At 50.5% G+C, this 16,972-nt stretch overlaps 2 protein-coding genes across 2 annotated transcripts in view; both read left to right on the top strand.

Moving 5' to 3' along the window:
• The window catches only part of LOC137349110 (mucin-3B-like), a 65,849-nt gene extending 62,471 nt beyond the window's left edge, over positions 1 to 3,378 (top strand). Inside the window, exon 19 of the mRNA XM_068014463.1 lies at positions 2,260 to 3,378. Coding sequence (XP_067870564.1) covers positions 2,260 to 2,279 — 20 coding nt within the window. The 3' untranslated portion in view covers positions 2,280 to 3,378. The remainder of the gene's footprint in view (positions 1 to 2,259) is intronic.
• A 12,105-nt stretch (positions 3,379 to 15,483) lies between these two features.
• LOC137348670 (isocitrate dehydrogenase [NAD] subunit gamma, mitochondrial-like) lies at positions 15,484 to 16,712 on the top strand. The gene has a single exon (XM_068013929.1). It carries the CDS (start codon positions 15,484 to 15,486, stop codon positions 16,657 to 16,659), a length of 1,176 nt encoding a protein of 391 aa, XP_067870030.1. The 3' UTR covers positions 16,660 to 16,712.
• The last annotated feature ends 260 nt before the right edge of the window (positions 16,713 to 16,972 follow it).

Here is a 16,972-nt window from a genome sequence, read left to right as displayed (position 1 = left end):
TTGCGAGTAAACACGGCATTGATATTGACTTGAAGTGCTTCTTAAGGGAGTACTCGCCACTTAAAGGAACACTCATGATTTCATGGTCATTGCTGCTGGAGTTGTGAAGAGGATGTCTGAAACACGGCGGGAGACTTTCTGGGCCACTTACACAAGACCTCGCGAATGCTCCTATCAACATTTATTCTGGAAATGGAGGCTTTCACCTGAAAAGAGTATCTACTCTATCTTAGAGAAGTCGCCAGGAGAAAGGGAGTGCACAATCCTGGGCATCTTGCGAGAGGTCCCCCTTAGTCTGCAGGAGGAATGGGAGGAGCATGTGAGGATAGGCAAAGCCTCACCTGCTGCTGCAGGAGAGAGTGAGAGGGACAGGAGGGTGAGGTGCAGGAGAGAGAGGGACAAGAGGGCGAGGTGAAGGGGAGAGGGACAGGACGGCGAGGTGAAGGGGAGAGGGACAGGAGGGCGAGGTGAAGGGGAGAGGGACAGGACGGTGAGGTGAAGGGGAGAGGGACAGGAGGGCGAGGTGAAGGGGAGAGGGGCAGGAGGGCGAGGTGAAGGGGAGAGGAACAGGAGGGCGAGGTGATGGGGAGAGGGACAGGAGGGCGAGGTGAAGGGGAGAGGGACAGGAGGGCGAGGTGAAGGGGAGAGGGACAGGAGGGCGAGGTGAAGGGGAGAGGGACAGGAGGGCGAGGTGAAGGGGAGAGGGACAGGAGGGCGAGGTGAAGGGGAGAGAGGAACAGGAGGGCGAGGTGAAGGGGAGAGAGGAACAGGAGGGCGAGGTGAAGGGGAGAGGAACAGGAGGGCGAGGTGAAGGGGAGAGAGGAACAGGAGGGCGTGAAGGGGAGAGAGGAACAGGAGGGCGAGGTGAAGGGGAGAGAGGGACAAGAGGGCGTGAAGGGGAGAGGGACAGGACAGCGAGGTGAAGGGGAGAGGGACAGGAGGGCAAGGTGAAGGGGAGAGGGACAGGACGGCGAGGTGAAGGGGAGAGGGACAGGAGGGCGAGGTGAAGGGGAGAGGGGCAGGAGGGCGAGGTGAAGGGGAGAGGAACAGGAGGGCGAGGTGAAGGGGAGAGGAACAGGAGGGCGAGGTGAAGGGGAGAGGAACAGGAGGGCGAGGTGAAGGGGAGAAGAACAGGAGGGCGAGGTGAAGGGAAGAGGGACAGGAGGGCGAGGTGAAGGGGAGAGGGACAGGAGGGCGAGGTGAAGGGGAGAGGAACAGGAGGGCGAGGTGAAGGGGAGAGGAACAGGAGGGCGAGGTGAAGGGGAGAGGAACAGGAGGGCGAGGTGAAGGGGAGAGGAACAGGAGGGCGAGGTGAAGGGGCGAGGTGAAGGGGAGAGGGACAGGAGGGCGAGGTGAAGGGGAGGGGGACAGGAGGGCGAGGTGAAGGGGAGAGGAACAGGAGGGCGAGGTGCAGGGGAGAGGGGCAGGAGGGCGAGGTGAAGGGGAGAGGGGCAGGAGGGCAAGGTGAAGGGGAGAGGAACAGGAGGGCGAGATGAAGGGGAGGAACAGGAGGGCGAGGTGCAGGAGAGAGGGGCAGGAGGGCGAGGTGAAGGGGAGGGGGGCAGCAGGGCGAGGTGAAGGGGAGAGGGGCAGGAGGGCGAGGTGAAGGGGAGAGGGGCAGGAGGACGAGGTGAAGAGGAGAGTAACAGGAGGGCGAGGTGAAGGGAAGAGGGGCAGGAGGACGAGGTGAAGGGGAGAGTAACAGGAGGGCGAGGTGATGGGGAGAGGGGCAGGAGGGCGAGGTGAAGGGGAGAGGGGCAGGAGGGCAAGGTGCACTCAGTTACTACTGAAACTGTTTCCACCTCCTTTCCAAGCAGCACGTTCCAGATCACAACAACTCGCTGCGTGAATAAATATTCTCCTCATGTCACTTCTGGTTCTTTTGCCAATTATCTTAAATCTGCGTCCTCTGGTTATCGACCCTCCTGTCACTGGAAACCTCTCATCATTTGGAATGTCCCTGTTAAATCTCCTCTTAGCTTTCTCTGCACTAAGGAGAACAAGCCCACTTTCTCCAGTCCCTCCACGTAACTGAAGTCCCTCATCCCTGTGGCCGTTCTTGTAAATCTCTCTAAGTCCCTGACATTCTTTCTAAAGTGCGGTGCCCAGAACTGAACACAGTACTCCAACTGGAACAGAACCGGTGTTTTATAAAGGTTTAGCATGACTTCCTTGCTTTTGTCTGCACACAGATGGAGGGCGGATGAGGAGGGGACAAATAAAATTAATCCAATTGATCTTTTTATTTTAAACATGCAGGAAAGACAACGTCAGAGTGAGAGGCTGACAGACTGTCTGATGGACGACTCGGAAAGGCAAGCGGGAGGCAGAAGAGCCGTGTGCGGGATCGCACAAGCCGTGAAGGACTAAGGTTGGGGGGGTGGGTCGGGGCGTCCCGCAGACAATCCTTGGGACCGCGGGAGAGACCGACAGCCGGTGGCCGAGGTCCTGAGCAGGCGGCAGCAGAACTGGAGACAAAGAAAACTAAAATTGTCCTCAAAAAAAAATGTGGCTTGTCAGTGACATGGAGGACCGGGTACCTCCCTCGCACCCGCTCTCAGCACCTCCCTCCGTGACGACTGCAGCCATCACTACCAGCGCCGAGGATACGGGCCAGCCCCAGTTGCTGAATCCTCTAACCACACTGCAACTTCAGCTGCAGCGCCCGGGGACTGTGATAGACTTGGCCAATCGCCTTTAAGAACTGAAGACTACGTTGGATTTTTTCTCCCCCCCTGTTGGCCAAAAAGAAATACACTTTATACAGAATGTTAGCGTTAGCGGGGAAATTTAGGAATCCCAATGCAGTCTCTTGACTGGGGGTGGTGGGGGGAGAGGGACGAGCCCCTGCCCCTGCACCTCGGAAGGGTTTGCGCTCACGGACTCACGCTTCCAGAGTCCTCGCTCGGAATACCAGCTTCGATTCCTCTGAACTTTTCATCTTATTTGTCCTCATCTCCAAGGCGCCCCTCCCCTCACACCTTCCTGCTCTCCGAGTCAGAAACCGAGACTTGAGCTCTATCATCCAGGGCCGACACTCCCGCTGCCAATGCTGAGGGGGTGCTGCACTGTCGGGGGTGAGGTGCCGTCCTTGGAAGCAGCAGGGGGACTTTCTCCCACCCCCTCGTGTCCAGGGGCCGATAGGTATCCCTCAATCAACTAAAAACGGTTGATCTGGTTATTTGTCTCACTGAGAGATTTGTGGGATCTTGCTGTGTGCAAATTGGCTGTCCCGTTTCCTACATTAAAACTGTGTCTACAGCAACAACGTGAGTTTGCATAGCTCCTCGAACATAGTAGAACTCCGCAAGGAGCTTCACTTGAGCGTCATCAAATGCAGTTTGACTGCACAAAGTGCTTGATTGGCTGTGAAAGCGTGTCGGGGGGTGGGGGGGGGGGGCTCCTGAGCTGGGGAAACGCAAGATTTTGTTTTCCTTTTCCTTTCTCCTCCATGCACCGAAATCCAAACGGCTCGTGCCCTGTCCTACTTCCAACTCGTCCATTCTCACACCCGCCCTGCAGGTTGTTCATGTTGGGGCAGATGTGCCTTTCACGTTCCCAGAGACGTCTCTTTGAACGCTTCAGAGCCAGAGAAGAACAGTCACTGTTGTTACGTAGGCAACACGATGGTCACTCAATGCGCAGACTGAAAGTGCAAGAGGAAAGATGGCCTAATTGGCATTTTTTTTTTTGGAGATGTGTCAGTTTGAAGGTGAACTGTTGGGCCCCAAGACATCCCTGCTCTTCTTCCAGACATGGCCGAGGGATCTTTAGCATCCACCTGGAACATGCTCATCCGAAAGACGGCGCCTCCGGCAGTGCAGGGCTCCCTCAGTACTGACACCGGGAGTGTCAGCCCTGGATTACAGGGCTTGGGTCTTTGGGGCAGCGGCTCAAACCCATGCCCTTCCGACGGAAAGGTGAGAGCGAGCTCGAGTGCACTAAAACAGAACCTGTAAATGACACCAACCCCCTCGCCTTGTACACTGCCCAAGGCACCTTTCCCTAATGCCTCAATAGACAAGTACTCTGCCTCACAGAGAGCAGGGAAACCCCAGGTTCTGCCCTCTCCCATCCCCGCAGGTCTCTGCTGCGTTAGCTCATCCCGTCTGGAATAGGGCAACAGTTGGTACTGAGCCCCAAAGAGCAGGAAGACCCCAGGTTCTATTACAGCACCACCGTCCCCCCGATTCCCCCTCTCTTCCTCCTCCCCCCCCCCGATCTCTGTACTGGAAGGAGCGGACATTATGGAGATTCCTAAATTTATCAGGACTGAAAGACGTGCTCCAATTTTATAAAAGAGATAGTTGATGTGTTGAAAGACAAACCATGTAAATTAAATAAACATTTGAAAGGACCTTTGATTACTACGCGCTCATGTGTGTGTGTGTGTATATACACTTCTATTTTATATTGTCAGTAATGCCACACACCAACGCCACCCCCAGACTGCACCAGTTTCACATTTCCATTTTCTACCAAGGCCTTTTTGCTGGCCGCTCTGAGGCAGTCGGCCATTTTTCTGCTGCCCATTCAGCAGTGAACGCTGGACTCATTTTGTGGAGCCCCTCCCCCCAGAGGTCCCTGTCTTAAAAGTCCAACTGGCCGCCTTTCCTCTTCCCCGCTGTCCTCCCTTCCAAGTTTCTGGCAGGCGGGCGGCCTTTCACCCCCACCTCGGTCAGTGCCTCCTCCCGAGGCTGCCGGGATGTGCAGATCAAAAAACAGTGCTGTTTCCCGGTCACCGGGGCAACAACCCTGTGTTGACAACAACAACACTTGATGTCAGTCCCGAAATAACACAATGCTGGAAAGGCCAAATCTGATGAAGAAAAATCCATCCAAACAAGGGCCAAAACATCTGTTGCTATGGTTACTGACAATACGAAATACAGGTTTAGTGAGTTTGATGGAGCTGCAGTCATGAGAATTGAATAAGCTGGAGAAATACATTGTTCACAGTTTTCAGATTATTTGTCTTGGGGATGTAGATGAAACAGGCAAGGACTGCATTCAGCATTCACTGTCCCTCCCCAGTTTGCCTCAGGGTATTAAGAGTCCACGCTTCGGCCCAGACCAGGGTGTGGGGGCAGGTTCCCTCCCCTGTACATAAGAAATAGGAGCAGGAGTGGACCACTCGGCCCCTCTAGCCTGCTCTGCCATTCAGTACGATCATGGCTGATCATAGAAAATAGGAGTAGGCCATTCGGCCCTTCGGGCCTGCTCTGCCATTCAAAAAAAGATCATGGTCGATCGTCTAATTCAGTACACTGTTCCCACTTTCTCCCCATATACCTTGATCCCTTTGGCATTAAGAAATATATCTATCTCCTTCTTGAATATATTTAATGACTTGGCCTCCACTGCCTTCTGTGGTAGAGAATTCCACAGGTTTTCACCACCCTCTGAATGACGAAATTTCTCCTCATCTCGGTTCTAAATGGCATACCCCGTATCCTGAGACTGTGACCCCTGGTTCTGGACTCCCCAGCCATCAGGAATATCCTTCCTGCATCTAACCTGTCTAGTCCTGTTAGAATTTTATAGGTTTCTATGAGATCCCCTCTCATTCTTCTAATCTCTAGTGAATATCGACCTAGTCGACCCAATCTCTCCTCATACGTCAATCCTGCCATCCCAGGAATCAGCCTAGTAAATCTTCTTTGCACTCCCTCCATAGCAAGAACATCCTTCCTCAGATAAGGAGACCAAAACTGCACACAATACTCCAGATCTGGTCTCACCAAGGCCCTGTATAACTGCAGTAAGACATCCTTGCTCCTGTACTCAAATCCTCTTGCAATGAAGGCCAACATACCATTCGCCTTCCTAACTGCTTGCTGCACTTGAATGCTTGCTTTCAGCGACTGGTGTACAAGGACACCCAGGTCTCGTTGCACCTCCCCCTTTCCCAATCTATCACCATCCAGATAATCTGCCTTTCTGTTTTTACAACCAAAGTGGATAATCTCACATTTATCCACCTTATACTGCATCTGCCATCCATTTGCCCACTCACCCAACTTGTCCAAATCACATTGGAGCCTCTTTGCATCCTCCTCACAGCTCACTTTCCCATCCAGCAAACTTGGAAATGTTACATTTAGTTGCCTCACCCAAGTCATTAATATATATTGTGAATAGCTGGGGCCGAAGCACTGATCCCTGCGGTACCCCACTAGTCACTGCCTGCCACTCAAAAAAAGACCTGTTATTCCTACTCTCTGTTTCCTGTCAACCAATTCTCAATCCATGCCAATATATTACTCCCAATCCCATGTGCTTTAATTTTACACACTAACCTCTTATGTGGGTCCTTATCAAAAGCCTTCTGAAAATCCAAGTACACCACATCCACTGGTTCTCACTTATCTATTCTACTAGTCACATCCTCAAAAAACTCCCTTTTGTAAACCCATGCTGACTTTGCACAATTCCGTTTATGCTTTCTAGGTGTTCTGCTATTACATTCTTTATAATAGACTCTAGCATTTTCCCCACTACTGATGTAAGGCTAACTGGTCTGCAGTTCCCTGTTTTTTCTCCTTCCCTTTTTTAAATAGTGGGGTTACATTTGCCACCCTCCAATCTGTAGGAACTGCTCCAGAGTCTATAAAATTTTGGAAGATGACCACCAATGCATCCACTATTTCCAGGGCCACTTCCTTTAGTACTCTGGGATGTAGATTATCAGGCCCTGGGGATTTGTCAGCCTTGAACCCCATTAATCTCTCTAACACTTTTTTTTACTAATACTGATTTCCTTCAGCTCCTCCCTCTCATTAGACCTTTGGTTCCCTAACATTTCTGGGATGCTATTTGTGTCCTCCTTTGTGAAGACAAAACCAAAGTATGTGTTTAGTTGTTCTGCTATTTCTTTGTTCCCCATTATAATTTCCCCCATTTCTGACTGTAAGGGACCTACATTTGTCTTCACTAATCTTTTTCTCTTCACATATTTATGGAAGCTTTTACAGTCAGTCTTTATGTTCCCCGCAAGTTTACTCTCGTACTCTATTTTCCCCTTCTTAATTAACCTCTTTGACCTTTGCTGAATTCTAAACTGCTCTCAATCCTCAGACTTGCTGCTTTTTCTGGCAATTTTATATGTCTCATCTTTGGATCTAATACTATCCCTAATTTCTTTTGCAAGCCACGGTTGAGCCACCTTTCCTGTTTTATTTTTGCACCAGACAGAAATGAATAATTGTTGTAATTCATGCACACGTTCTTTAAATATTATCCATTGCCTATCCACCTTCATCCCTTTTAGTAAAGTTCCCCAATCTACCATAGCCAACTCACGTCTCATACCTTCGTAGTTTCCTTTATTTAGATTCAGGACCCTAGTTTCGATTCAACTCTCCATCTTAACGAAGAATTCTATCATGTTATGGTCGCTCCTCCCCAAAGGACCCCGCAAAACAAGATTGTTAATTAATCCTTTCTCATTGCACAATACCCAGTCTAGGATAGCCTGTTCTCTAGTTGGGTCCTCAACGAATTTGGTCTAAAAAACCGTCACGTACAAACTCCAGGAAATCCTCCTCCACAGTATTATTGCTAATTTGGTTTGACCAATCTATATGTAGATTAAAATCACTCATGATTACAGTTGTACCCTTATTGCATGCATCTCTAATTTCCTGTTTAATGCCATCCCTTACATCTCCACTACAGTTTGGGAGCCTATAGACAACCCCAACAACGTTTTCTGCCCCTTGGTGTTTCTTAGCTCCACCCATACAGATTCCACATCATGATTTTCTGAGCTAATATCCTTCCTCACTATTGTATTGATTTCCTCCTTTACTAACAATGCTACCCCTCCTCCTTTCCCTTTTTGCCTGTCCTTCCTAAATATTGAATACCCCTGGATGTTCAGTTCCCATCCTTGGTCACCTTGCAGCCATGTCTCCATAATCACTACTATATCATAACCATTTATATCTATTTGCGCTGTTAATTCATCCACCTTATTGTGAATGCTCCGCGCATTAAGACATAATGCCTTTAGACTTGTTTTTTTTAACATTGTTCGTCATCTTAGCTTTATTTTGCACTACGGCCCCATTTGTTTCTCGCCCTTGTTTTCTCTGCCTTCTACTTTTGCTTCTTACCTTTCTGTCTTTCATTTCTATCCTTGTTTCCCTCTCCTCAGATTCGCATCCCCCTGCCATTCTAGTTTAAACCCTCCCCGACAGCACTAGCAAACACCCCCCTGAGGAAATTGGTCCCAGTCCTGTCCAGATGCAACCCGTCCAGCTTGTACTAGTCCCACCTTCCCCAGAACCAGTCCCAATGTCCCAGGAATCTGAATTCCACACCTCCCCCCGCCCCCAACACCATTTCTCCAGCCACGTATTCATCTGATATATCCTGCTATTTTTATTCTCACTAGCACGCGGCACTGGTAGTAATCCTGAAATTCCTACCTTTGAGGTCCTACTTTTTAATTTCCGTCCTAACTCCCTATATTCAGCTTGTAGGACCTCATCCCTTTTTTTTATCCCTATGTCATTGGTACCGATATGTACCACGACAACTGGCTGCTTGCCCTCCCCCCTCAGAATGCCCTGCAGCTGCTCAGAGACATCCTTGACCCTAGCACCAGGGAGGCAACATACCATCCTGGAGTCTCTTTTGCGGCCTGTCAGTTCCCCTTACGATTGAATCCCCTATCACTCTAGCCCTGCCACACATTCTTCCTCCCCTCCTGTGCCGCAGAGCCAACCATGGTGCCATGAACTTGGCTCTTGCTGCTTTCCCCTGAGCCATCTCCCCCAACAATATCCAAAGCGGTATATCTTTTTGAGAGGGGGATGGCCACAGGGGACTCCTGCACTACCTGCCTGCACCTACCACTCCGCCTGGTGGTCACCCATCCCTTTTCTGCCTGTGTAGCCATTACCTGCGGTGTGACCACCTCACTAAACGTGCTATCCACGATGTTCTCAGCATCCACGGTGAATCCACCCGCAGCTCTAGCTCCGTAATGCGGGTAGTCAGTAGCTGCAGATGGATACACTTCCTGCACACATGGGCGTCAGGGACACTGGAAGCGTCCCTGATTTCCCACATAGCCCAGGAGGAGCAGATCACGGGGCTGAGCTCTCCTGTCATGACTTACCCTCAGATTAATTAGTTACTCCCTTTAAAAAATACTAATTACACTAGGGGCCTTGTTCTACTCCAAACACTACCCACTACAATCTAAAGTCCTTAATAGATTACACTAATTTTAAAAAAACACTTTACCAGTGCTAACCTTAACACTTATATGGTAGGTTTTGAGGGGCTTTTTTTAAAAAAAGAACTTTCCCCTTATATTTTTAACCTATTTAAAGGCAGTAACAGCTGCTCCTTATCCAACCAATCATCTGCCTCAACTCCACTTTCCTGCCCACTCCCCATATCCCTCGATTCCCCGACAGATCAAAATTCTGTCTGTCTCAGTCTTAAATATATTCAATGATGGAGCATCCACAACCCTTTGGGGTAGAGATTACCAAGATTCACAACCCTTTGTGTGAAGAAATTTCTCATCGCAGTCCTAAATGACTGGCCCCATATCTTGAGTCTCTGCCACCCCCCCCCCCCCCCCCCCCCCGTGTTCTGGATTCCCCAGTCGGGGGAAACAACCTCTCAGTCTCTACCCTGTCAAGCCTCTTCAGAACCTTGTATGTTTCGATGAGCTCGCCTTTCATTCTTCTAAACTCCAGAGAATATAGACCCAAATTACTCAGCCTCTCATCATGTAGAGTGCAGGAGGGCATGCCAGGTGCAGCACCAGGCATACCTCAAAATGAGGTGCCAACCTGGTGAAGCTACAACACAGGACTACTTGCGTGCCAAACAGCATGAGCAGCAGGTGATAGACAGAGCTAAGTGATCCCACAACCAATGGATCAGATCTAAGTTTTGCAGTCCTGCCACATCCAGCCGTGAATGGTGGTGGACATTTAAACAACTAACAGGGGGAGGTAGCTCCACAAATATCCCCACCCTCGATGATGGGGGAGCCCAGCACATCAGTGCAAAAGATGAGGCTGAAGCATTTGCAACAATCTTCAGCCAGAAGTGCTGAGTGGATGATCCATCTCGACCTCCTCCTGAAGTCCCTAGCATCACAGATGCCAGTCTTCAGCCAATCCAATTGACTACACGTAACGACTGAAGGCACTGCATACTGCAAAGGCTATGGACCCTGACAACATTCTGGCAATAGTACTGAAGACCTGTGCTCCAGAACTTGCCACACCCCTAGCCAAGCTGTTTCAGTACAGCTACAACACTGGCATCTACCCAGCAATGTGTAAAATTCCCCAGGTATGTCCTGTATACAAAAAGCAGGACAAGTCCGACCCGGCCAATTACTGCCCCTCAGTCTACTCTCTATCATCAGTAAAGTGATGGAAGGGGTCACCAACAGTGCTATCAAGCGGCACTTGCTTAGCAATAACCTGCTCAGTGACGCTCAGTTTGGGTTCCGCCAGGGCCACTCAGCTCCTGACTTCATTACAGCCTTGGTCCAAACATGAACAAAACAGCTGAACTCAAAAGGCGAGGAGAGAGTGACTGCCCTTGACATCAAGGCATCATTTGACTGAGTATGGCATCAAGGAGCCCTGGAAAACTGAAGTCAATGGGAATCAGGGGGAAAACTCTCCACTGGTTGGAATCATACCTAGCACAAAGGAAGATGGTTGTGGTTTTCGGAGGTCAATCATCTGAGCTCCAGGACATCACTGCAGGAGTTCCTCAGAGTAGTGTCCTAGGCTCAACCATCTTCATCAGCTTCATCAATGACCTTCCTTCATTATCATGTCAGAAGTGGGGATGTTCACTGATGATTACACAATGTTCAGCACCATTCGCAATTCCTCAGATACTGAAGCAGTCCATGTAGAAATGCAGTAAGACCAGGACAATATCCAGGCTTGGGCTGATAAGTGGCAAGCAATATTTACGCCACACAAGTGCCAGGCAAACACCACAGAAGAGAGAATCTAACCATCTTCCCTTGACATTCAATGGCATTCCGATTGCTGAATCCCCCATTATCAACATTCTGGGGCTACCATTGACCAGAAACTGAACTGGAGTAGCCATATAAATACTGTGGCTACAAGAGCAGGTCAGAGGCTAGGAATCCTGCAGCGAGTAACTCACCACCTGACTCCCCAAAGCCAATCCACCATCTACAAGGCACAAGTCAGGAGTGTGATGGAATACTCTCCACTTGCCTGGATGGGTGCAGCTCCAACAACACTCAAGAAACTTGACACCATCCAGGACAAAGCAGCTCGATCGATTGGAACCCCATCTACAAACATTCATTCCCTCCACGACCGACGCACAGTGGCAGCAGTGTGTACCATCTACAAGATGCACTACAGCAATGCACCAAGGCTCCTTCGACAGCACCTTCCAAACCCACGACCTCTACCACCTAGAAGGACAAGGACAGCAGTTGCATGGGAACACCACCAAGTTCCCCTCCCACCATCCTGACTTGGAATTATATCAGCCGTTCCTTCACTGTCGCCGGGTCAAAATCCTGGAACTCCCTTCCTAACAGCACTGTGGGTGTCCCTACACCACATGGACTGCAGCGGTTCAAGAAGGCAGCTCACCACCACCTTCTCAAGGGCAATTAGGGATGGGTAATAAATGCTGTCCTAGCTAGCGACGCCCACATCCCATGCATGAATAAAAATTTTTTTTAAATCATTGGACAACCCTCCCATACCAGCGACCAATTTAGCAAACCTTCACTGTACCATCTCCAATGCAAGTATATCCTTTCTTAAATGTGGAGACCAAAACTGTGCACAGTACACCATCTGTTGTTACAGCCAGGTGAGGAGGGGGTCACAGTCGCCCCTCTTGCCCTTCCTCTTATTTGATCACAACAAGGTTTATTCCTTTTCTTTTTAAATCAGTGATTGTGCTTACCACCTCCGTGAGTGTTTTACCTTTTACCTTTAGTTTGATCATGAAAGAACCAATCGGACAGGTTTACTTGAGTTTAGACAAGAGGTAAGTTTATTCTACTCAACAAGCTAAACTCGAGATAAAATAATTTTTAAAAAGCACTACACATTCACACACACATTCACATGAGCATCACACACACACAAATAATTACAAAGTGGAAAGGAGGTTTTTTTGGTTGGATTAAAGTCCAGAATAAATAAAAGTTTAAGACACAGTCTGAGGTTGGATGATTCGGCTGGAGTTGTATTCTTGAAGTTTTAGGCTGGTCAAAGTGCACTCTGTGGCTGGCCCACTTTGCTCAGAGTTTTCTTGGAGACAGGCTTGTGGGTGGCTCTATCCCCCTGGACTAGCAGTCTGTAGGCTTGGAGGGCCCACAGTCACAGATGGTTTTCAAACTTCTTGTTTTCTGGAGAGGGAGAGAAAGGGAGGCACACAGACTTCTCTGCTGCTGCACACTCCGTTACTGCTAGTCTCTTGTGTGCAACAAAAACTCCCAGTTTTTCACAGCCTGGGGAGACGGTCACATGGTTCTCGCAATCCCCTTTGTTTTTAATGAGGTCCAAAGTCTGAAACTCAAAACCTCTCTCAGCTGGTTTTGTCAGTCTTTACCCCCTGGAGTGACATCTCCACTCATGAATGCCTCAAGATGTCTTTGAATGTCCCGCTAACAAGGGTGATGTGGATAATCTACTCCGTTAGCCAAAGCATTGTCCTGGCTGGGCTTCTTGTTAGACTTGTGTCTCCGATTTGATTTCCTGGTGTGTCAGATACAAATTGCAGAGGCCATCTTGGTTGTCAGTCTTTTTTTTAAGTTAACTGTAGGATTTTTTTTCCATTAAAAGTTTAACATAAGTTTTCGACTGGTGAATTAATATTCCTCATTTGGCATATCGTGTTTTCTCGACAGTGTGGTCTCACCAAAACTTTGTACAAATGCATCAATACTTCCTTGTTCTTGTACTTCAATCCCCTTGCAATAAAAACCAACATGCCATTTGCCTTCCTAATTGCTTGCTGTACCTACATGCTAACTTTCTGTGTTCCTTGTACAAGTACACCTCCGAACATCAACATTTACAAGTTTCACGCCATTTAAAAAATATTCTGCTTTTCTATTACTGCCTAAGTGAATAACCTCACCCTTCCCCACATTATACTCCATCTGTCACCTTGTTGCCCGCTCACTGAACCTGTCTATATCTCTTTGCTGCCTCTTTTTGTCCTCACAGCTTACTTTCCCACCTATCTTGGTATCATCAGCAAATTTAGATACATGACTCTCAATCTCTTCATCCAAGTCATTAATATAGATTGTAAATAGCTGAGGCCCCAGCACAGATCCATGCAGCACTCCACTAGTTACTGCCTGCCAACATGAAAATGCCCCGACTTCCTGCCCATTAACTAATCTGCAATCCATGTTAATATATTACCCCCGACTCCATGAGCCCTTATCCTGCATATTAACCTTTTTGTGTGGCACGTTATCGAATGCCTTTTGGAAATCCAGATATACTACATCTACTGGTGCCCCTTTATCTACTCTACTAGTTACAACCTGAAAAAACTCCAAGAAGTTCGTCAAACATGATTTCCCTCTTATAAAACAATGTTGACTCTGTCTGACCGTGCTATGATTTTCTAAGCGCACTGTTAAGACTTCCTTAATAACAGATTCCAGCATTTTCTCAACGACTGATGTCCTTTCTTGAATAGCGATATTACGTTTGCTGACTTCCCATCCACTGGGACCATTCTAGAATCTAGGGAATTTTGGAAAATCATAACCAGCACATCCACTATCTCTGCAGCTACCTCTTTTACAACTGACTGTAGGTCATCAGGGGCTTCTACTGGCTTACTAATCTCCTAGCCAGGTTAATAATTTGCCTTCAATTCCATGACCTATAATTGTAGCTAAAAGTCTTTCATGTGCAACCTTATTGAATGCCTTCTGAAAGTCCATATAAACTACAATCCCCTGTCTACTAATTTCATTACTGCTTCATAACACCTACCTTTCATAAATTCATGCTGACTCTCTCTGAACAACTCAAATTTCCTCTATTTTCCCCATGACAGATGTAAAACTAACAGCTCTATAACTTCCAGGTTTCTCTCTCGTCTTTCTTAAGTAACACAGCTACATTTGTGATCTTCCAAACAAAAGGAATCATTCCCGAGTGCAGAGAGTTTTCTGAGATTATAACTAAAGCACCTACAACTTCCACACTGACTTCATACTTACTTGGGGGTGTTCCATTCCCTCCAAGTGGGGAGGGGTTGGGAGTGTTCCATTCCCTCCAAGCGGGGAGGGGCTGGGGGTGTTCCATTCCCTCCAAGCGGGGAGGGGCTGGGAGTGTTCCATTCCCTCCATGGGGAGGGGGTGTGGGAGTGTTCCATTCTTTCTATGGGCAGGTGGGTAGGAGTGTTCCATTCTCTCTATGGGGAAGGGGGGTGAGAGTGTTCCATTCTCTCTATGGGGAGGGATGTGCGAGTGTTCCATTCTCTCTATGGGGAGGGATGTGCGAGTGTTCCATTCTCTCTATGGGGGAGGGGTGTGGGAGTGTTCCATTTCTCTCTATGGGGAGGGGTGGGAGTGTTCCATTCTTTCTATGGGCAGGTGGGTAGGAGTGTTCCATTCTCTCTATGGGGGAGGGGTGTGGGAGTGTTCCATTTCTCTCTATGGGGAGGGGTGGGAGTGTTCCATTTCTCTCTATGGGAAGGATCTGGGAGTGTTCCATTCTTTCTATGGGGAGGGGGGTGAGAGTGTTCGATTCTCTCTATGGAGAGGGGTTGTGGGAGTGTTCCATTTTCTCCATGGGGAGGGGGTGGGAGTGTTCCATTCTCTCTATGGGGAAGGGGTTTGGGAGTGTTCCATTTCTGTCCATGGGAAAGGGTGTGGGAGTCTTCCATTCTCTCCATGGGGAGGGGGTTGGGAGTGTTCCATTCTCTCTGTGGGGAGAGCAGCGGGCGGGAATGTTCAATTCTCTCGATGTGTGTGCGGGGTCAGACATTTCTCTTGCTTTCTTCAGCTTTGAGCCCCAGCGCCACCCTGTTTCGAACGGGTAAAGTGGGGAGGGGTAGGGGGCGTGTAAGTAAGAGGGTTTTCCCCCCACTGCCTTGACGGAGGCGGCTCCTTCGCTGAGTGGCGGGAGAGGGCTGCGCACGCGCATTCCCTCAGCCCGGCGGCACGCGGGGAGGGCGGCAGCGCAGGCGCGGGAGATGGGGGAGGACGACACGTGGGGTGGCGGTGACGTCAGAAGGCGCGGTCTGGGGGCGGGGCCGGAGATCTCAAAGGACGGGGCGCGAGGGAGGCGGGTAGTGTCGTCACAAGCGGAATTTAAAACGCCCGGGCGTCGGTGACGTCACAATGGGGCGGGTGGTTTTTAACTGACAGGGCGCGCGGCGGGGGGTCACGGTGACGTCGTCAACGGTCGGGACGCTGTTGTCTCCTCCCCCCCCCCCTTGGGCCCGCTCGAGCACATGGCCACCCTGAGGAGCCTCTCCCGCCTGACCCTGGGCTTCCGGCCTCCTCTGCCCAAGGGGCTTGCCAACGCCCCTCCGCCCGCCAGCCAGCGCGGCTACGCCCAGTTGGGGGGCAGCCTGCAGGCTAGCCAGTACGGCGGCCTGGCAACGGTCACCGTCGTCCCGGGCGATGGCGTGGGCCCCGAGCTGATGCGTCACGTGGAGCAAGTCTTCCGGGCGGCGCTGGTGCCGGTGGAGTTCGAGGTGGTGCGGGTGGACAGCAGTGCCCACGACGGCAAGGACATCCACAGCGCCATCGAGTCGATCAAAAGGAACCGGGTGGGGCTGAAGGGCAACTTTGAGACGCCCGTCGACCAGCTGCCCGTCCACTGCCGCTCCCTCAACGTGCTGTTCCGCAACAAGCTGGAACTCTTCGCCAACGTCAACCGCTACTGCAGCCTCCCGGGCGTGGTGACCCGCTACAGCGGCATCGACGTCGTCATCATCAGGGAGACGACCGAGGGCGAGTACACCCACCTGGAGCATGAGAGCGTGCCCGGGGTGGTGGAGAGCCTGAAGATCATTACCCGCGAGCGATCCATCCGGGTGGCAGAGTACGCCTTCGACTATGCCCGCAAGCAGGGCCGCCGGAGCCTCTCCGTCGTGCACAAGGCTAACATCATGAAGCTGGCCGATGGCCTCTTCCTCCAGTGCTGCCGGGAGGTGTCTGCCGGCTACCCAGAGATCAAGTTCAACGATGTCATCGTGGACAACGCCACCATGCAGCTGGTCAGCCGGCCCGGCCAGTTCGACGTCATGCTGATGCCCAACCTGTACGGCGTGGTGATCAACAACATTTGTGCTGGCCTAGTGGGAGGGCCCGGGCTGGTGCCGGGGGCCAGCTTTAGCCACAAGTGCGCCGTCTTCCAGACGGCCATCCGCAACACCGCGCTGGGACTGGCCAACAAGAATGTCGTCAATCCCACCGCCATGCTGCTGGCCAGCTGCCTGATGCTGGACCACCTCCGGCTGCACGACCACGCCACACTCATCCGGGACGCCGTCCTGAAGGCCGTGACGGAAGCCAAGACCCAGACGCGCGACATCGGAGGGACCGCATGCACGACCGACGTAGTGAACTACATTATCAGCCAAATCCAGAAAAGGCTCGAGATGCCAGTGCAAGGCCTGTAAAATGGACGGTTTACCCCCACCGCTGCAAACGCCCCCTCCCTCCCCCATTCCTCCCCCCTCCTTTCTACCCCCATTGATCATTTTGCTTGTACAGTCTCCTGAGTATATAGAATTAAATGACATGTTGAGGGCCACCTCTCTCCTCAGCCGTCTTCATTGAGGCCCAACCGAACGGTGAAAGTATCATTTCTACCAAAAACTTATCATCCGACTTAACAGTCGTGGGTCAAGTGAGCCACCTTAACCAGTCTTCTGACCAGTCCCTGCCCCCACCCACCCCACCTTCTGGCAGTTCTGTAATTTTCCAGTTTTC

The sequence above is a fragment of the Heterodontus francisci genome, chromosome 34 (assembly GCF_036365525.1).
Source record: "Heterodontus francisci isolate sHetFra1 chromosome 34, sHetFra1.hap1, whole genome shotgun sequence".
NCBI lineage: Eukaryota > Metazoa > Chordata > Chondrichthyes > Heterodontiformes > Heterodontidae > Heterodontus > Heterodontus francisci.
The sequence above is the reverse complement of the archived record's forward strand: the minus strand, read 5'-3'. Positions and strand labels throughout refer to the sequence as shown.

Coding starts and splice junctions, on each gene's coding strand:
- LOC137348670 (XM_068013929.1), top strand. CDS start 15,484: ATGGCCACCCTGAGGAGCCTCTCCCGCCTGACCCTGGGCTTCCGGCCT.